This window comes from Pantherophis guttatus, chromosome 4, assembly GCF_059756535.1.
Source record: "Pantherophis guttatus breed Tessera chromosome 4, ASM5975653v1, whole genome shotgun sequence".
Lineage (NCBI taxonomy): Eukaryota > Metazoa > Chordata > Lepidosauria > Squamata > Colubridae > Pantherophis > Pantherophis guttatus.
This window is the reverse complement of record NC_142066.1, coordinates 152,400,954-152,422,616: the sequence shown is the minus strand read 5'-3', so window position 1 is coordinate 152,422,616 and position 21,663 is coordinate 152,400,954. Positions and strand designations below refer to the sequence as shown.

Genomic DNA, 21,663 nt, shown 5'->3' with positions numbered 1-21,663 from the left:
CAGTTTTTCCTTCTGGACCATTATCTGTTGGGACCTGGGCATGAATGGTAGAGAAAATGTAGGTTGAGATTAATTTTATTTTTCGCTTGCTTTAACAATTTGAAAACTCTGAAGAACTTGTTGATCTCAAAAGTGGGGATAGCTTTAAAAGAAAGATTGTGCAGAATCGATCTATGAACAACTATCAATTTTGACGGTTGCTTACTGGCCTCTAAACTACAAGCAGCATCCACTGAACATACTGAATACAAGTAGTCCTCGACTTACAACCATTTGTTTAGTGACCATTTGAAGTGACAATGGCATTGGCAAAAGTGACTTATCATCATTTTTCACACTTACGACCGAGGCAGCATCCCCATGGTCACGTGATCAAAATTCAGATGCGTGGCAATTGAGTCATATTTATAATGGTTGCAATATCCCGTGGATCATGTGACTTTATGATAAGGAAAGACAAGCCAGATTCCCTTAATGACTCGGTTATTAGCTTAACAGCTAGTGATTCATTTAACAACCGTGGCAAGAAATGTCAGAAAGTGGAGTAAACTCACTTCACAACTGTCTTTCTTAGACCCAGAAATTTGGTTCTCAACTGTGGTCATGAGCACTACCTTATATAGGAAACTCCTAGTTTTTGCCTGAACACAACCAACACAATTAACACTAGAGCAAGGATTAAGGCTATGTTGAATAGCAATGCCTATCTTAGTGCTTCTTGATATTGTTCTGATTTCCTATGTCAAGCTTTTCACACGGAAGTGGCATCTTTATAGACAGGACTCTGATTGAAAGCTCCAGTTAGGCTGAAGTCAAGGGCCTGATGGCTCAGCAGACTGATAGCATTGTGATTAACACCAGCTGTCTGCAATTACTGTAAGTTCGAATCTCACCAGGCTCAAGGTTGACTCAGCCTTCCGTCCTTTCTAAGGTAGGTAAATTGAGGACCCAGTTTGTGGGGGCAATAAGCTGACTTTGTATAAAATATACAAAAGGATGAAGGCTATTGCTTAACGCATTGTAAGCCGCCCTGAGTCTCCAGAGAAGGGCGGCATATAAATCAATTTTTTTTTTTAAAAAAAGTCATGATCTCAAGATCAATGAATTGCATGGCTTTACAGTTGCTGAATGAAACCACATTTGATTCTTGGGGCAAATTTCTGGAAGAGTACATTTAGTGCTCAACTTAACAACAGTTCATTAAGTCACCATGCAAAGTTACAGCGGCACTGCAAAAAGTGATTTATGACTGTTTTATACACTTTATGACCTTTGCAGCCTCCCTCTGATCATGTGACCAAAATTCAGGCGCTTGGCAACTGACTCATATTTATGACGGTTGCAATGTCACTGTGTGTGACATGATCACCTTTTGTGACCTTCTGACAATCAAAGTCAATGGGGAAGCCAGGTTTACCTAACAACCATGTTAACATCTGCAGTGATTCACTTAACAAGTGTGGCAAGAAAGGTCATAAACTAACTGAGGCAAAACTCAGTCTAACCAATGTCTCATTTAGCAATAGAAATTCTGGGCTCAATTGTGTTTGTAAGTCCAGGATTAACTGTAATCAGGCTCCTAACATTCTGAATGACTTCTTCAGTACTGTCTTGGACTAGGTGGATGGAAGCCAAAGCACCATTTGAATTTCCCATCATGGCTCTGAGTGATGCTACATCAGGAAAATAAAATAAAATAAAATATTTGTAGGAAAATAAAATAGCAGTTCAAAGATGCAGATCCTGGAAGGGGCAAAGAGAGGAGGAAATGGGTATAGGAAGGAGCCTCCAAAATGCTGTGAGCCCACAACTCATCTTACAAACACAACCTAAACCCAAAATTGAGCAGAAAAATGTTCATTCTATGTGTTAGGACTCTAGCTTAATGGCCATGAAATCAGTTTGCTGGTTCCTCTTCTTTGAGATTAAAACCAACCCAGATGCTTACGATATCTGCCACATTTTTTTGCTGGTCGTTCACCGTCCTTTCCTTTCTTAGCCTATCATCTACGTTTATCTCACTTGCTTGTAGAGCAGAATGTATGTAGGAAGACGGCTGTCACAATATATGTATTTTGCAATTTCACTTAACAACTAGGTCTCCAGTTAACCATTTTGCTTCAGTAGAATTTCTTCCGTTTCCATTTAATGAGGTCAGTCCTGAATAGATTCAACGAAGAGGGTAGGTTGCAGGTCCTGTCAGCTAAGGAGCTTCATTTGGGCTCCAGATTCTGGAGGGTCTTAAGTGGTGGCCCCTGCTTTACGATCATCCTTTCCACTTAAAACGACTTTCTGGACGTCTCTCAAGACTTGGTGGTGTCATTAGGCCTAAGACCCTGTTTGCAGGCCCGCAAAATACTGAAATGGCTCCAGCATGCAGGTAGTCCTTGATTTAGGACCATGATTAAGTTCAAAATTTCTGTTACTAACTGAGACATTTGTTAAATGGGTTTTGCTCCATTTTACAATCTCTCTTGTGACGGTTGTTAAGTGAATCACTGCAGTTGTTAAGATAGTAACATGGCTGTTAGATGCATCTGGCTTCCCCATTGACTTTGCTTGTCAGACGGTTGCAAAAGGGGATCGTGTGATTCCAGGACGCTGCAAATCGAATGTCTGAATTTTGTTCACATCATCAGGGGGCAACAGTCTTGAGTGTGAAAAACTGTGATAAATCACTTTTTCACTGCTGTTTAGATCAGGGGTGGGCAACTGTGGCCCTTTTACAACCTGTGGACTTCAACTCCCAGAATTCCTGAGACAGCTGTCTCAGGAATTCTGGGAGTTGAAGTCCACAGGTTGTAAAAGGGCCACAGTTGTCCTTTTTAGATGAATCTGGCTTCCCCATTGCCTTTGCTTGTCAGAAGGTTGCAGAAGGGGATCACGTGACTCCAGGACACTGCAAATGTCATGAGCCTATTGCCAAATGTCTGAATTTAGTTCATGTGACTGTAGGGATGCTACAACGATTGTAAGCATGAAAAAAAGGGTCATAAATCCCTTTTTTCTCCAGTGCCATTGTAACTTTGAATGGTGACTTAATGAGCTGTTATAAAGTCGAAGACTATCTGTAATTAACTCTGCTCTTTGCCCAGCGTCTTTTTAATTTTTGTTATGTGCCTTTTATAATTTTAAAGTTTTTAATAATATAAATATGAATTTGTACATGTTGTTTTTAACTTTATTATAGGCCACCCACAGTAATTTTATTATGAGATGGGCACTCATTTAAATAGAATGAATGAATAAATGAATAGCTGTACTGAATAGCTTTAATATCTGCTCATGAGTAACCGTTTATTTAACAATCATGATACATTATCCATTATTTCATTTATGAGCCAATATAGTTGAGGGCCTTGTAATGTGACTATGATTCAGTCTTAGAATATTTTTCTTCCTTTTCTTTGTACTTCAAAATTCAGGCTATTTAATTATATTTAATTAACAGGCGGTTTGGTTTGTCTAGACTAGAGTGGTGTTTCTCGAACTTGGCAACTTGGCAATGTGTCGACTTCAATTTTCAAAGTTCCCAAAGGAATTGAAGTTGGCACATTATCAGGTTTTCAGTTGCATTTACATTGCAGTTTTCCTGGGTCCCCAAAATTTCTATTGCTGACTGAGACAGTTCTTAAGTTTTTTTTTTTTGCTCCATTTTATAACTTTTCTTGTCACAGTTGTTAAGTGAATCAGCGCAGTTTTTAAGTTACCGTATTTTCCAGTGTACAAGACGACTTTTTAACACATGAAAATCTTCTCAAAAGTCAGGGGTCGTCTTATATGCCGGGTGTCGTTCTCCTGTAACCAGGCAGACCAGCCCGAAAGGCTCTGACGAGCCTTAAATGGCTCTGGCGATCCAAGCTCTGACGATCCCAGTTGAGTTGCCTGCTAATCAGGCAACACAGCTGGGATCGCAGAGCCATGTAAAAGAAAAAAAGTTTTCCCCCTCCAGCTTGCTTACCTTAGCTGCTAGTCGCAATGCTTGCCTTGCTTCGCTTGCCTGCAATCCATTCCATCAGCAAGCAACTCCCTGTCTGCAATCAAACAGGCAGGGAGTTGTGGACTTCAACTCCCAGAATTCCTCAGCCAGCAAAGCAAAGCTGGCTGAGGAATTCTGGGAGTTGAAGTCTACAAGTCTTAAAGTTGCCAAGGTTGGAGACCCCTGTTCTATTGGGTAAGTTTTTTTCCCCTTTGGGATCTTTAAAAAAAAATAGCTAATTGGGGTTTTTTTTAGTTGTTCATTTTTAGACCTAGCCATTTAAAGTTTAGGAAGTTTTAAATTTAGCTGCTTTTATATAAAAATAAAAATAAATAAAAATAAAATAATATTTGTGCAGCTTTCTGAGATTTAGTGTGTTTCTGTAGTGTTTCACTCTAACTACACAAACACACAAAATCTCACAAAGGTGTATGTGGAATTTTGTGTGTGTAAAGTGTAAAAGTTGTTTTTTTGGGCTTTTTGTGGCTGTGTGAGATTCCTGCTTGTTGCAGGGGCCATTTTGGATCTAGCACAGCTGCTTTTACATTGTGGGTGAGCCAGTTGATGTTTTTTAATTTTTATTTGGTGTGCGTTGGAAGAGGGGTAGTCTTATACGGCGAGTATAGCCCAAACCCTATATTTTAACAGGAAAATTCGGGGGTCGTCTTATACGCCCAGTCGTCTTATACGCTGGAAAATACGGTAGTAACAAGGTTGTTAAGTAAACCTGGCTTCCCCATTGACTTTGCTTGTCAGAAGGTCTCATGACTCCTGGGACTTCGCAGCCACAAGCCAGTGGCCAAATGTCTGAATTTTGTTCACATCATCACGGGGCAACAGTCTTGAGTGTGATAAATCACTTTTTCAGTGCTGTTTAGAGTGGTCATGAAACGAATGGTTGTAAATCAAGGACCTGTACAGGACAGATTGTCTTTCTCTGCATTGCCATGTTCTGGAATACAGGAAGCTATGCATTGTTGCTTCCTGACCTATGTATAGATTTTGGACAAGATCAAGCGTAGCATATTATGGACTAGATATTGAATATATTAGCTGATTTTTTAAAAAAACAGCTTCTCTGTTTTTTTGTTTGTTTTTTGTTGGGGAGATGAATATTCAATAACAGAATTGGAAGAAACCTTGGAGGTCTTCTAGTCCAACCCCTGCTCAAGCACCCGTGAAGGCGAACGTATGGCACGTGTGCCACAGGTGGCACGCGGAGTCATATCTCTGGACACGTGAGCATTGCCCTAGTTCAGCTCCAGCGTGTATGCGTGCATCGGCCAGCTGATTTTCGGGCCTTTTGGGCTCACCGGAAGTTGGGAAATGGGCTGTTTCCAGCCTCCGGAGGGCCTCCAGGTGGGTGGGGAAGGCTGTTTTTGCCCTCCCCAGGCTCCAAGAAAGCCTCTGGAGCCTGGGGAGGGCAAAAAACAGGCCTACTGGGCCCACCAGTAACCTTTTTGCCGTCGCGTGCCAAAAGCGAGGGGAGTATGGAGGGATCACTCGCATGCGTGGGGAGTCACGGCACGGGGGGCATTGAATTATGGGTGTGGAAACACTCGCGCGCAACCAACCCCATGCTCCCCCCGCTTTTGGCACATGACGGCAAAAAGGTTAGCCATCACTGCCGTACACCATTTCAGACAAATGGCTGTCCAATCTCTTCTTATAAACCTCTACTGATGGAGCACCTACAACTTTAGGAGGCAACTCATCCCACTGGTTAATTGTTCTCACTGTCAGGAAATTTCTTTTCAGTTCTAGATTGGTTCTCTCCTTGATTAGTTTCCATCCGTTGCTTCTTGTCCTGCCTTCAGGGGCTTTCAATTGATAAGCTGGTGGTTAGTGTGGCTGACCAGATCTATTTTATCTTCTGCAGCACATGTCCAAAAGGCTACAGGTGTTTAAAGGCTGGAGACAATCCTGACCATGGCTTCACAAGCTTTGATACTTTCGGCTGGGCTTTTCTCTCCTTGTTCCGCCTCATGACTCAAGACTGCTGGGAGCGCCTCTACCAACAGGTAGACTCCTTATTTATTGTCATGTTTACTCGTTATAGCTTGGCTTTCCTGCAGGGTCTCAGCAGATGGGCAACACTTGGTTGATCTCATCTCAGCTTGGAAGATAATAAGCTCAGTGAATGCTTGGATGAGAGATGACCAGGAATCTCAAAACTAAACACAAAAGTTGAATACATATTCTAGACAAAGGCAATGGGAAACAGTTTCTGTGTGGTTGCAAAATGGGCAGACATGTTTCTGTGCTGTAAATTGTCCAGAGTCTATGGGAGTTGTTGGCTATAAAGAACCAGTTTGGTCTAGGGATCAAGATAATACGCTAAAACCCAGGAAACGGTGAGTTCTAGTTCCATTTTAGGCCTGAAAACTGGTTGGCTTTGGACCAATCATCATGAGATAATGACTTCTAATCCTGTCCCAGGCACGAAAGCTGATTGGGTGACTTTGGGCCAGTCATCAGAAGATTGTGAGTTCTAATGCTGCCCCAGGCATGAATGCTGATTGGGTGATTTTGGGTCAATCGCCACAAGACTGTGATTTTTACTGCTGCTTTAGGTATGAAAGTCAGACGGTTATCTTTGGGCCAATCACCAGGAGACAGTGAGTTCTAATTCTGCCCCAGGCATGAATGCCAATTGGATGATTTTGGGCCAATTACCAGAAGATTGAGATTTCTAGTCCTGCATTAGAGATGAAAACTGTCTTGAAGGAGTTTGAGCCAATCCCCCTCTCTCAGCTCAAGATCTTATCAAATATATATTGAGATATATATATATATTATATAGTGGCCAAAATTGTGGAAACATTTTGAGAAAAGTGTATTTTTGAGGTTTGATGGCTAATAACACCACTTTTTTTTGGAATTTCAAGATAATCATATTCCACTGCTGGAATGGCCTGGGAATAGCACAGACCTTAAGCCAATTAAAAATCTAGGGAGCCAACTAAAGAAACTTGTTAGTCAGAAGCAACCCAGCAATAAAACTCAGTTAATAGAAGCCATCCTTCAATCTTGGTTTCACATTAGAACAGCTGCAGAACTAAAAGACTTGCTTCACTCCATGGGAAGACGCTGTAAGGCTGTAATTCATGCTAAATATACCCAACTCAGTATTAACTGACATGGTGATAATTTATAAAAGTTATTGCATTGCATTCTTAATTAAATTATCTTTCCATTGATATATAATTTTATGGTACTACTCCCCCCAAAAAGTGGTATTATTAGCTAGTTTTAGAAAATACACTTTTCCCAAAAGGTTTCCACAATTTTGGCCACTATTGTATATCCATCCATGAAGACATCTTTTCTGTTGTTGGCCATCTCTGGAAAATGCAGTGAGATCCACTAATGTTATGAGGATTCCCAAATGTTTATGATGAAGCATGCATGGTTCTAATAACTCTTGAATATCTCTTCTCCCTCCCATTTTTTCTTCTTTTCTCTCTCTCTCTCATTTATATAGACTCTGAGATCTGCTGGAAAGATCTACATGCTTTTTTTCATGCTAGTCATATTTTTGGGTTCCTTTTACCTAATCAATTTGATTTTGGCTGTGGTAGCCATGGCTTATGAGGAGCAGAATCAAGCAACCATTGCAGAAATGGAGGCCAAGGAAAAGAAATTTCGAGACGCCATGGAGGCACTGAAGAAAGAGCAAGAGGTTTGTAAACTTTCCAATTTGGAGCAGCTTTTCTTTGCTTTAGGTAAAGCAGAAGTGGGGACCGATGGCCCTTTTATGAATGGTGGGCTTCAACTCCCAGAATTCCTGAGCGAGCCATGCTGGGTCAGGAATTCTGGGAATTGAAGTCCATAAATCATAAAGGGGCCATTGTTCCTCACCTCTATGCTAAAATGTTGGGTTGCATGATCAGAATAAGCATCTTATTAGTTAAACATGGGGCCATTACTACATAGTTACCTATTTCAGGGTAACTTCGTAATAAAGCTGTAGTAGCAAGCTACTCAATTAAAGATGTAATAGGGAGCTCCAACTTCTCAAAACAGTGGTAGGGAACCTACACAGTCAAAAACCAGCCTGGGGTGCCCAGACCCTTGAGGGCAGTGGTGAAATCTAAAATTTGTTATTACCGGTTCTGTGGGCGTGGCTTGGGGGGGGGTAATGTGACTGGGTGGGCGTGGCCTTTTTTTTTTTTTTTAACTTTTAAAACCATTTTTTCTACAACCTCTTCGGCGAAGAGGTTGTAAAAAAATGCTTTCAAAAGGCTCGGATGATCCCAGCTGAGTTGCCTAATCGGCAGAGACTTTTTTTCTTTTAAATGCCTCTGACAATCAGGCAACTCAGTTTGGATCGTCAGAGACATTTCTTTTAAAAGCCTTTGATGATCCCAGCTGAGCCGAGCGATCATCAGAGGCTTTTTTTTTTTTACTTTTAAAAGCATTTTTTCAGCCGAAGAGGTTGTAGAAAAAATGCTTTTAAAAGTAAAAAAAAAAAAGCCTCTGATGATTGTGCGGCTCAGCTGGGCATGGGGGGGGGCAGGGATTTTTGCTACCGGTTCTCCGAACCATCCGCTTCCATCGCTACCGGATCGGGCGATCCAGTCCGAACTGGGAGCATTTCACCCCTGCTTGAGGGCCAATATTAGTAGCCCTCAACTTACGACCACAATTGAGTCCAAAATTGCTGTTCCTAAGCAAGACAGTTATTAAGTGAATTTTGTTCCATTTTACCATCTTTCTTGCTACAGTTCTTAAATGAGTCTCTGCACTTAAAGTTAGTAAGTTGTTAAGTTGTTAAGTTGTTAGTAAGTTGTTAAGAAGAGCCTTGGTAGTACAGGGGTTTAAGGCACCCTGGTTATTAAGACCAGCTGCCTGCAATTACTGCAGGGTTCGAATCTCGCCAAGGCTCAAGGTTGACTCAGCCTTCCATCCTTTCTAAGGTAGGTGAAATGAGGACCCAGTTTGTGGGGGCAATAAGCTGACTTTGTATAAATATACAAAAGGATGAAGGCTATTGCTGAGCACATTGTAAGCCGCCCTGAGTCTTCGGAGAAGGGCGGCATATAAATCAAATTTTAAAAAAAAAATTAAAAAAAAAAGTGAATCTGGCTTTCCTGATTCTTTCCTAATTGACTTTGCTTGTCAAAAGGTCACAAAAGGGGATCACATCCGTAAAACTACTTGGTTTGGTTGTACGTAAAAAAACTGGGCATGTTGCATGCAGGATCTTCAATTCATTGCCCTTGCCAACATTGACTTTGCCAGAGGAGCGGTTGCTGTGTCAATCAGGGTACTCCAAATCATGCATTTCATCACGTGACTGCAAGGACCATCCATTCTGTGGGTTTATTTCATCCCAGCTGGGACCAAAAGTCACAGGTGTTCTGTTACTCTCAGGATTCCCGTTATTGCACCATTTACGAAGCACTTGTTAGAAACAGTCTGTTGGTATTCTTTACCTTATCATCTTCGATGTTATTCTGTTGCATATTAGCACTAGAGGGAATTAATAGCTTTTCGTTCAATAGTGGCAGTCCTTGCCATCCGTTCCAGTTAATTAATTGGTTTTTTTTTTCAGATTTACTGTATTGATCTCCCAACTTCAAACAGCCATTAGGACCTCATTAGTCAACAAGTGAATTAATAGAAAGGGTCAGTTGTTCAAACAGTATCAAGCTTTCCCTTATGCTAATAAAACAATTCATATAACAAAAGCCAAGGATATGTATGACGAGAGGGAATACATAATGCTGACTAGCGTGAGCCAAAGTGTATTTGAGAGACAGTCTGATGTGGTGGTTAAAGAGAATGTGCTAGAAAGTGGGGGACTGTGAGTTGTAGTTCTGTCTTAAGCCCAGGAAGCAAATTGGATAGTTTTGGATCAACCCCACCCTTTAATATCAATGGGTATTTTGTGAGAAAGGTACACTGTTTCTTTTTCACATTTTTGGACCATCCAGGTCCCTCAGGTAGCTAGGTAGAAAGATAGACAGACAGACATAAAATTGCAACGGACAGAAGGCAATATTAGAATCTGGTAAATCTGTGTCAATTGAGGCTGCATGCCTGAATGTATAAAATAAACAATAACCTGTTTTACACATTGCACATCATAATTTGTTCTGTCCGGTTTATAACCATTATATAGAATAATGGATATAGTTATACGGGATAGAGTAGGAGACTGAATCTAGATAAAATCACCAACTGTGTGGCCAGTTTAAACCACTCAAATGGCAAAAATCTCAAATCCCCTCTAAAATAAATAAGATTATGGACTAGGGGAGACATGATAGTAGTGTTCCAGTATTTGAGGGGCTCCTACAAAGACAAGGGGGTCGAATTATTTTCCAAAACACCAAAAGACAAAATTAGAAACAATGGATGGAAACTAACCAAGGAGAGAAGCAACCTAGAACCAAGGAGAAATTTCCTGACAGAACAATCGACCAGTGGAAAAAGCTTTTGCCTTCAGAAGTTGAGGGTGCTCCATCACTGGAGGCTTTCAAAAAGAAACTGGACAGTCATTTATCTGAAATACAATAGGGTTTCCTGCTTGAGCAGGGGGTTGGACTACAAGACCTCCAAGGTCCCTTCCAACTCTATTATTCTCTATTATTAACGAACCGAGGTGGCGCAGTGGTTAGGGTGCAGTACTGCAGCTACTTCAGCTGACTGCTAGTTCAGCAGATCAGCGGATCAAATCTCACCGGCTCAAGGTTGACTCAGCCTTCCATCCTTCCGAGATGGGTAAAATGAGGATCCAGATTGTTGGGGTTAATATGCTATTTTTATTTATTTATTTATTTATTTATTTATTTATTTATTTATTTATTTATTTATTTATTTATTTATTTATTTATTTTATTTTTATTTATTTATTTATTAAATAAGTAAGTAAGTAAGTAAGTAAGTAAGTAAGTAAGTAAGTAAATAAATAAATAAATAAATAAATAAATAAATAAATAAATAAATAAATAAATAAATATGCAGAAAGCATTTGCCTGCGGCTGTTAAAACCAACTGTCTCTCTTCTGGGTTTCAGTTAAGGCTGAGGAGGAGGCAGCTGCTTTTAGAAGCTGAGTTCACACTGCCATGTGCTGCAAAGTACATCAAAATCTGAAGCATCACAAACTCTAATAGGCCTGATATTCTACAAACATATTGAAATTAAAGCACGTGCTGACCATTAGGAGAGTTGTAATGGTTTAGCATGCGAAGTAATTATTGGGAGGAAAAGGACGATAGAATAGAACTGGGCTGAATAGGTGAATCCCAAAGAGCCACATTTCATGTTGCAACATTTTATTGTGGGCTCCAGTGTCATTACTCATTGTAACTAACATATGAATTGAAGAGAGTACTTTGTAATGAGTAGAGGAACAGATTAGACTTGCCTTACACAGTATAGATCACTGAGTACAGATAGTCCTCAATTTACGACCACAATTGAGCCAATTTACGACCACAATTGAGCCCACATTTCTGTTGCTAAGTGAGACATTTGTTAAGTGAGTTTTGCCCCATTTTATGACCTTTCTTGGCACAGTTGTTAAGTGAATTACTGGAGTTGTTAAATTAGTAAAACCGTTGTTAAGTGAATCTGGCTTCCCCATTGAATTTGCTGGTCAGAAGGTCTCAAAAAGGGATCACATGACCCCAGGACACTGCAACCGTCATAAATATGAGTCAGTTGTCAAAAGCCCGAATTTTGATCACATGACCATGAGGATGCTGCTATGATCGTAAATGTGAGAAACGATCATAAATCACTTTTTTCAATGCTGTTGTAACTTTGAACGGTCACTAAGTGAACAGTCGTAAATCGAGGACTACCTGTAATCAAATCTTAATTTCTGGTCTACCCTAGAGGAGTAATGCACAGATTGGAGGGAGAAAGAGAGATGCTCTTTGTATGTCACTCTGAATCCCTGGAAAATATGGCACTCAGGAGATAAAAGCATATTTCCTTATTTTTTAACAATGCAAAGATAGGGAAACAAATCAGATTAAAAGGAAAGATTCTGGCTCTTATGATGATGTGCTGTTTTCTAGCTGATGTCCGTTTTCTCTAGTTGTCTTCTTATTTTCATAAATATTAGTGAGTGTTATTTTCAGGCTATTATCATCATCACCCTCATTTTCCCATCCCAAGTGATAAATTTGGCTTTAGATCTATTTTTGACACCCCTTGGTTTTAGCAGACATTCCAGCAGTGATTGAAAGAGATGTGACAGAGCAAACCATCTTATCTGCGTATTATTTATTCATTTTTTTAACAGTTTGGGTTTATTATTCTGGATCCTTGGTCACAGCTTGTTCTGTCATTCAGTGGGATAAGATTCTGCTTGCAATGATAATAATAATAAATGCATTCTGAACCAGCAACAAGAATATACTGTAGTATATTCACAGCAGTAGACGACACTGCCCAAATGTTTAGATGCTGGGAGAGCTGGCGCATGACTGGTGAACATGGGGATGATGGATAGTTATCTTGGGTTTTAAAACAGGAGAATGAAGGCAAGGATATAAATTTATAACAAGCTGTGATGTTAGAGGGCTGATGATCCAATTAGCTAGAGGAGCAGGTTCCTTTTGCTATGCATTGCGAGAAAAAGGGGTGTGAGCAGGTACACAATTTAAAATCTCTATATGGGGTTTAGTTTTGTGCAATCTTGCTCTTCGTCTCCTCATCTATCTCTTTGGGGTGAGGGCAGTGGTGGGATTCAGCCAGTTCGCACCACTTCGGGAGAACCGGTTGTTAACTTTCTGAGCAGTTTGATGAACTGGTTGTTAGAAGAAATAATTAAGGCAGAGAACCGGTTGTTAAATTATTTGAATCCCACCACTGGTAAAAGGTGGGGATGGTGATGGGAAGGAATAGGGGAATACAAGTAGTCCTCGAGTTACAACCCTTTGTAACCAGTTTGAACTTAAAACAGCACTGAAAAAAATGACTTATGGCCATTTTTCACACTTAGAACCATTGCAATATCCCCATGGTCACGTGATCAAAATTCAGACACTTGGCAACTGACACATATTTATGACAGCTGTGCAGTGTCCCAGGGTCGTGTGATCCCCTTTTGCAACCTTCTGACAAGCCATGGAAAATCAGGGATTCACTTAGCAACTGTGCTACTAATTTAACAACTGCTGCAGTGATTCACTTAACAACTGTGATGAGAAAGGCTGTAAAATGGGGAAAAATTCACTTAACAACTATCTTGTTTAGTAGCAGAAATTTTTGGGCTCAGTGGTGGTCAAAAACTGAGGACTACCTGTAATCCTGCAGCTTGAAGCCCCATTCAAAGTTGGGAAGTTGGAAAGCTCCAATTAACAAAAGGCTGCTGTATTCTGAAATGTCCAGCATTGTGCTATTGACATTGTGACTGTCAATCAGAGGTGAAATGCTCTTGGTTCGGATCGGATTGTCCAATCCGGTAGCGATGGAGGCGGGTGGTTCGGAGAACCGGTAGCAAAAATCCTTGCCCCCTCCCCACCATGCCCAGCTGAGCCGCACGATCATCAGAGGCTTTTTTTTTTACTTTTAAAAGTATTTTTTCTACAACCTCTTCCACCGAAAAAATGCTTTTAAAAGTAAAAAAAAAAAGCCTTTGATGATCGCACAACTCAGCTGGGATCATCAGAGGCTTTTCAAAGCATTTTTTTCTGCAATCTCTTCGGCTGAAGAGGTGGTAAAAAAAATACTTTGAAAAGCCTCTGACGATTCCAACTGAGTTGCCTGATCGGCAGAGGCTTTTCAAAGCATTTTTTTGCAACCTCTTTGGCCGAAGAGGTTGTAGAAAAATGCTTTGAAAAGTTAAAAAAAAAAAAGTTGGCCATACCTACCCAGCCACATTAACCCCCCAAGCCATGCCCACAGAACCGGTAGTAACAAATTTTACATTTAACCCCTGCTGTCAATGCTTCCTTTGCCTAAGACACAACAGCTGGCTGGATGACTTGAGGCCAATCCCTTGGAAATTGTAAGTTCTAGTCCCGCTTTAGGCATGAAAGCCAGCTGGCTGACACTGGGCCAGTCCCTCGCTCTCAGCCCAACCCACCTCACAGGATTATTATTGTTGTGCGGACTATAGGAAGAGGAAAGTGTGTTGGTTATGTTTGCCACCTTGAATTATTTGTAAATTATTTGTAAAAATAATAAAGTCAGGATACAAACAAACTATCAAGAGCCTTGGTAGGTGATCTAAACAGTGGTCTAAAGCACCCTGTTATTAAGACCAGCTGCTTGCAATTACTGCAGGTTCGAATCTCGCCAAGGCTCAAGGTTGACTCAGCCTTCCATCCTTTCAAAGGTAGGTAAAATGAGGACCCAGATTGTGGGGGCAATAAGCTGACTTTGTATAAATATACAAAAGGATGAAGGCTATTGCTTAACGCACTGTAAGCCGCCCTGAGTCTCCGGAGAAGGGCGGCATATAAATCAAATTAAAAAAAAAAACAAGCAAACAAATAAAATAAATAAAATAGAATCCCAGGTTGGAAGGGACCATAGGAAGAAGTCATCCAGTTCAGACCCCAATTGGTGCTAGACTTCATCTGGTAGCCATTTTGTGACAGAGACTACAATGTGTTCCATTCCTAATTTCAAATGACTTTATCAGTGTTCCCAAAGATTTGGGAACCTTGATCTGTTGGACATCAGTCGCCGAAGGCATGAAGCAAGGCATGAAGGAAGACCCTATTCCCCAGGTTCTCTGCAGCCCTTGCTTCAGAAAAGGGTTCCAGTGTTCAAACTCAGAAAAATCGGAATGATAGTTTTACGAATGGATGTGATTCTCTTGGGGTTACAGCAGAGGTGGGGAACCATGGCCCCTGTATGACTTGTGGGTGTAAACTCCCAGAATTCCTGAGTAAGCATGGCTGGCTCAGGAATTCTGGGAGTTGAAGTTCACAAGTCTTAAAAGGGCCATTGTTCCCCACCCCTGAGTTGGACGGAAGGCCCCTTTAGCCTCAATATATTCCTGCTGGGGTGAGAGAAATGCCACTGCAAGATTGCTATTTGTAGTGGGGGAGCCAGGGGGGAAGAGAGATTTGGCTTAATCCAGGGCCTTCCCTTCCTCTAATAGCACATTTTTCTTAGGACAATTTTCACCTCCAAATTACACCAGCTTCCTTTTTCATGGCGTAAGAATCTCACTTCCAAGAACTGCTTTGAGTAGAGATGCCTAAACGCCTGTGAAAAAAAAATATCACAAACACTGCGGGTTTTTTTGCTTTGTTTTGTTTGAAGAGGTACAACATAGTCCTGGGTGTCATTGATACAAATAGCTAGCATGCGTTAAAGCTGGTTTTCAAATAAGAGACTTCGAGTTTATATATTTTCATTGTTCTGTTTTCTTTCAGGCATTAGCTCGAGGCATTGATTCATTGTCACTTAGTTCATTTGAAGTGTCACCTGTGGCCATGAAGAACTTCAAAGAACAAAGGAATCAAAGAAGAAAAAAGAAGTCTTCAGGGGCAGATGATGAGGCAGAAGATCAAGAGCCTGATTCAGATGATGGCCAACGAAGGGCGGTTAGTGTTTGCATTAAAATGTTAATCAAAGGAATGTCATAACTGTTTTGTGAAGAGCTTAGCATATTTTTTTTCTCATGGAGATGGAGGCGTTATTTAGATTAATACACAGATAGCGCTCGACTTACGACCAGAATTGAGCCCAAAATTTCTGTAGCTAAGCAAGACAGTTGTTAAGTGAGTTGTGCCTTATCTGATGACCTTTCTGGCCACTCTTGTTAAGCAAATTACTGCAGTTGCTAAGTGAATCATGAGGTTGTTCAGCGAAACTGGTTTCCCCCATTGACTTTGCTTGTCAGAAACCAGCTGGGAAGCTTAGAAATGGCGATCGCATGACCCTGGGACACTGCAACTGTCATAAATACATGCTAGTTGCCAAGCACCCAAATTATTATCAAATGACCATGGGGATACTGCAACAGTCATAATGTGAAAAATGTTCATAAGTCACTCTTTTCACTGCTGTCGTAACTTTGATCCTTAAACAAGTGGTTGTAAGTTGAAGACTATCTGTGTTTAGATATTCTAGGCCAGTGTTGGCGAACCTTTTTGGCACCGACTGCCGAAACGGGAGCGCACACCCGTGCAGGCGTACGTGCTGGAAATCGGAAGAGCAGCTGCCTGGCATGCATGTGCGCCCCGGGAAGATGATCTTCCGGTTTCCAGCGTGCACATGCACACTGGCCACTTGGTCTTCTAGTTTCTGACGTGCATGCATGTGCAAAGACCAGCTGTCCAGTGCACACCAGGCGGTTGCTCTTCCGGTTTCCAGTGCATGCATGCGCACCGGCCAGCTGGTACCAGAAACCAGAAGACCAGGTGTCTGGTGCGTATGCGTGTGCCGGAAACCAGAAGATCATCTTCCTGCACATGCATGCGCATTGGGTGGTTTCTGGTGCTTCCGCGTGCTTGAAGACCAGCTGGCCAGTGCGCCGGAACCCAGAAGAGCAACAGGTGACCCCTCGCATGCCTAGAGAGATGGCTCTGCATACCGCTTCCAGCATGACTGCCATTGGTTCATCATCACAGTTCTAGGCCTTGCCAAGTCTCTTAATTTAACTACTGCAACTTCTTTACTTGTTTACTTGTACAAGGCATTATGACTTGAACAGTTGCTAAAGGTCAGGCACAACAGTCCTGGAAACAGAAAACGTCATAATATTAGGGTATTTTGATGCTCGTATGAACCTGTTCCCTCTTCCCCATTATGGATGACTGCCCTTTCAATCTGGAACTTGTAGAACACACTAACATTCAGCCTTGATGTGTTCAGTAGCTTAAGGATGCTAAGGGTGAGTCCCATTTTGATCTTCAAAAGTTGTTTTGGAATGTACACAGGAGGATGGAAACTGGGCTTGTTGACCAGATACTTGAAAGTTTGAGACTCAAGTACCATGTAATGGGATGAGCTCTCGTTCTAGCCCCAGCTCCTGTCAACCTAGCAGTTTGAAAGCATGCACATGAAAGTAGATAAATAGGTACCACTTTGGTGGGAAGGTAACAGTATTATGTGCTTCTTGGTGTATAGTCCTGCTGGCCACATGACCACAGAAGCATCTTTGGATAATGCTGGCTTCTTGGATAAGAAACAGGAATGAGCATCATGCCCTAGAATTGGACACAACTGGACAGGGAAAACCTTTATCTTTACTTTTTATGTTGTTGTTAAGTGACCTGCAATGGTTGTAAGTTTGTTTCTGGGCCCAATTCAAGGAGTTGGTTATTAACACTAAAGCCCTCTATGGCATGGGTCCAGGGTATCTGAGGAGCTGTCTCACCCCAATGGGATTGGCCTGCTCTGCTATGCAACCCATCTGTTAAGGAATTCTGGGATCAAGAAGAAGAGACTTTTCTGCTGTGGCCCCAAATCTATGGGACACTCTATCACCACAGGAAGGATAGTTCCTCCAGCTCTCTTGTCCTTCATAGAGCCATGATAGTGCATTGGTTAGAATGCAGTACGGCAGACTACTTCTGTGGACTGCTGGCTCAAGGTTAACTCAGCCTTCCATCCTTCCGAGCTGGGTAAAATGAGGACCCAGATTGTTGGGGGCAATAGGCTGACTCTACAAACCATTTAGAGAGGGCTGTAAAGTACTGTGAATCAGAGTATTATTGCTATTGCTTCTGGAAGGGTATCAACATTTGGTTTTGCCAGTTGGCTTAGGGCATTGGCAAGATAAGAAGATCTCGTCCCGGTCTGTCTTTTTTTGTATAGTTTTTAAATTTTTTAATTGTTTTTTTTTTATTGATCAATTTTTTGTTTGTAAACCATCTAATGTCCCAAAGAGGCAACTGGACATTTTTGTTTCTCTTTGAAGATAGTTTGCTTCTCATACAAGAAGCTTCTTTAGCTTGACTGGATGGTGGGGAATGGAAGGATTTATATTCCTTGCAGACAGCTGGTCATTTGCATTCTTTTAGAAAGTTGTTGAGGCCACTTTGAGGTTTATCTGTGTCCTCAGGGTCACCTGAGTAGTGCAAATGGGTGTAGAACTGTTGAAAGGACTGTGTTCTAGATTGGAAATAGATGAGAGGGCTTGTCCATCCCAAGGATAAAATATCCAGACGTAAACTAAGCAATATGGTATATGCGGTACAATGCAGTGAGATATGTGCAGATCTGTACATTGGGGAAACAAAACAACCACTTCATAATTGTACGGCACAACATAGAAGAACAAACCCATCAAGACATGATTCAGTAGTCCAGACAAGGTCACTCTTTTGAAGACAGCAAGTCTACATTTTGAACAGAGAGGACAGCTGGATTTGAACGAAGAGTCAAAGAGGCCATTCTATGACAAAATTGAATAGTCCTCTCAACACACAGAGAGGGATATGACATTATCCATCTCCTGTTTACAACACAGTCCTTTCAGCAGTTCCAACAAGGCTCTACACCCATTTACACCACTCATATGACCCTGAGGACACAGATAAATTGCTTAAGTGATCTCAACAACTCTCTCAAAGGATGCCTGCAAGGAATATAAATCCTTCCATTCCCCATCATCCAGTCAGAACTGAAGAAGCTTTTTGGATGAGAAGCGAAACGTCTTCAAAGGAAAACCAGAAAGTCCAGTTGCCATAGTTGCCCTTTGGGACAACTATGATCTGGATGACTGAATATCTCCATAGACATCAAGCTACCCAATGATGCCTCATTGGTGAGATGGGCAGCATATAGCAATAGCAATAGTATTTAGACTTATATACCCACCTCATAGTGCTTTATAGCACTCTCTGGGCTATACAATGTAGAAGCATTATTTGCATATGGCACCCAACAATCTGGGCCCTCATTTTACCAACCTTGGAAAGATGGAAGGCCGAGTCAACCCTGAGTCCTGTCAAGATTGAATTCCACAATGGGTGGAGTTAGCCTGCAATATTGCACTTTAACCACTCTGCCACCAAGGCTCCTGGCATATACATTTAATAAATAAATAAAACATAGCTTCTTCATGCACTTTCTTAAAGCAGGTGCATCCTTTTCTGAGTTTGAACAACAGTTCTGGAGGAAAGAAGTAGTTGTTTTAAGTAGTCACAGACAGTTGGACCCAGCTTGTTTCTAGGATTAAGACAGAACTAACCTATTTTCTACAGTATTTTCGTTGGGGCCTCCTCTTTTTCTAGAAAGGCAAACTTAAAACTTCTCAAAATTGTTGTGCGTTGAAATAAATACCTGATCCTTAATTCTTAGACAATCTTAGCGGTATTTGGCAAGTTGCATGCAAAATATAGATGATGAAGTGGTAAATGTCTCAAGATAACTACACCAATCTTAAACTGCTTCTGCATGAGTGACATTCAGATGAATTTTATTTCTTTTTATTCTTTTTGTGGGTATTTTATTCTTGTTATTTAATTGAATTAATCTTACAAGCTTACTAATTGTAAGATTGTTCATGCGGAAATGATTTAATGAGTTGGTCTGTTTTGAATGGATTTTGGCATGGAAAATGATAAAAATAATAAAAAATACATGCCAGACTAGATGTGAAACGAAGCAACATCTTTCTTGGTGTGTATTACTTCAGCAGATGAGTTGTCTTTTCATTTTGCGTGTATGCATTTGTCATCCACTTACATACAAGCATCAAAGCACTTAAAACATTTTTGAGAAGGCTGGGCCAAAATCTGAGCAAAAGCTGTTTAATTATCAGGAGAAGATTAATCAATTTGATTATTGTTTTATGGAAATGACTTTTCTCTAATTAACAACTGAAAACTTCTCTTTCAATGCCCTATTCTATTCTCTTTTTATTTCTACTCTCATCATTGCATTAGATCATGGTAAAATTCACTTTGCTGTTATGGCCATGGGAATATTTTAAATAGCACATTTCTGCAAATGTGGGAAAAATACTTCTGGTGGCATCTATGCATCTACTCATTCATATTTATGTGTGTCTTTCTCTTTGTGTGTGTACATGCCTGTGTTGCAGAAGTTTTCATTATTCATCAGTTGTTAATTTGTTCTGGATATAACTCTGATAACTGTGCATACACAGATCCCATGTCTATGTATGCACAGTTCATTGATAAACATTTTATGATTTGGAAAAATTAGGAGTAATCTAATGGCATGGATCTAAGAGGGTTTGTGTCAGGGGCAAGCAACCAGAGCCACTTGTGAACAGCCAACTCAGTAATATTATTATTTACTCCCTGTGTTGCAAGAATCTCACTAAACCCCTTGCCTTCCCCTGGAAATGACCAGACAAGGTTTGTAGAGTTTGGGGGAGGTCAAGTTTAAGCCACTTGCAACTGCGCAATGAAGGGACGCTGTAGTTCAGTGACTAAGATGCTGAACTTGTCGATCGAAAGGTTGGCAGTTCAGCGGTTCAAATCCCTAGTGCCGTGTAATGGGGTGAGCTCCCGTTCCTTGTCCCAGCTTCTGCCAACCTAGCAGCTCGAAAGCATGTAAAAAATGCAAGTAGAAAAATAGGGACCACCTTTGGTGGGAAGGTAACAGCGTTCCGTGTGCTTTTGGCATTTAGTCGTGCCAGCCACATGACCATGGAGTCATCTTTGGACAGTGCTGGCTCTTCGGCTTTGAAATGGAGATGACCACCGCCCCCAAGAGTTGGGAATGACTAGCACATATGTGCGAGGAGAACCTTTTTTTAACTGCGCAATGATTCCAAGCTAGGCCCTCTCTTGACACCTCCACCAGCCTAGCTGGTAATTGCCCAATATTTCATCTCATGAAGGATGTAATTTATTAAGGAATTGATGTTCTTGAATTCATTTTGATGTTGGCAATACTAAAAGAGAATTGGGCTGGACTTTTGCTTCGAAATATTTTCTAAGGGATTGGGTCAGCAATGGGAAATTGTCTTAATCAAATGCACTTACGGTAGGGATTACAGATGGAAGCGAAGTAGGTGCAATTTAGCCCAAGAGAATCAGCAGGTGGTCTTCCAGGTGCCAATGTAGTGGCAGGCAAATTGTGCAGAGCACAGGAAGGTCCCACTCCATCTGTCTCCAATCGTTCTCCCAAAATAATATCTCATAAATGTATGTGGAGAGATTTGCTATATTGATGGAACTTGACACCTACTTAGCATCCAATAAATGCATTATTAAATTGATTCCTTTCTATTCCTCTCCCTCCCCTCTCCTCCCCTCTCACTGGCCTTTTCCACTTTCTCTGAATCCTTCAAGGCTCTCCTGGGTTTTACTTCAGGCTCTTTGGAAAATTCGGTGAAACGTAAGACGAGCCATGGAAGTGTCTTCAGTTTCCGGCTACGCAGCAGGGAAATAGGTTCAGAGGCAGAGTTTGCTGATGATGATATTAGCACAGTCGGGGACAGTGAAATCCAACATGGCTCACTGCTAATTCTGAGGAATGGGAGACGGATGAGTGCACAGAGTCAAGGGATTTATAGCTCTCCAATCTACACCTATAACAGCAAAAGGAACAGTTCGGTGGATTGCAATGGAGTAGTGTCGCTGATTGGGGGTGGAGAAAGCTTGGATCCAACTACTCCAACCGATGTGCTGTTACCACCACTTATGGCAGAGAAATATGGAACAGCTGACACGGTGGGTCTACTTTTATACTTGCCTTGCCCTTTGGATTTCATTTGTCAGCTGCCAAGCTCACATAGTCCACCAATCAACCATATACTGTGACTTACAGAAGCTTGACA

The 21,663-nt window shown here is 41.2% G+C and overlaps 1 protein-coding gene across 5 annotated transcripts in view; it reads left to right on the top strand.

Annotated features, from left to right (window-relative positions):
• The window catches only part of LOC117654807 (sodium channel protein type 5 subunit alpha-like), a 391,184-nt gene that overhangs the window by 175,453 nt on the left and 194,068 nt on the right, over positions 1-21,663 (top strand). For 4 of the 5 annotated variants that reach the window (XM_087893104.1, XM_087893103.1, XM_087893102.1 and 1 more), the window contains 4 exons: positions 5,859-6,000; positions 7,464-7,661; positions 15,332-15,502; positions 21,176-21,556. In XM_087893104.1, coding sequence (XP_087749230.1) covers positions 5,859-6,000; positions 7,464-7,661; positions 15,332-15,502; positions 21,176-21,556 — 892 coding nt within the window. The remainder of the gene's footprint in view (positions 1-5,858; positions 6,001-7,463; positions 7,662-15,331; positions 15,503-21,175; positions 21,557-21,663) is intronic. The other variant, XM_087893105.1, reaches the window with a different exon arrangement.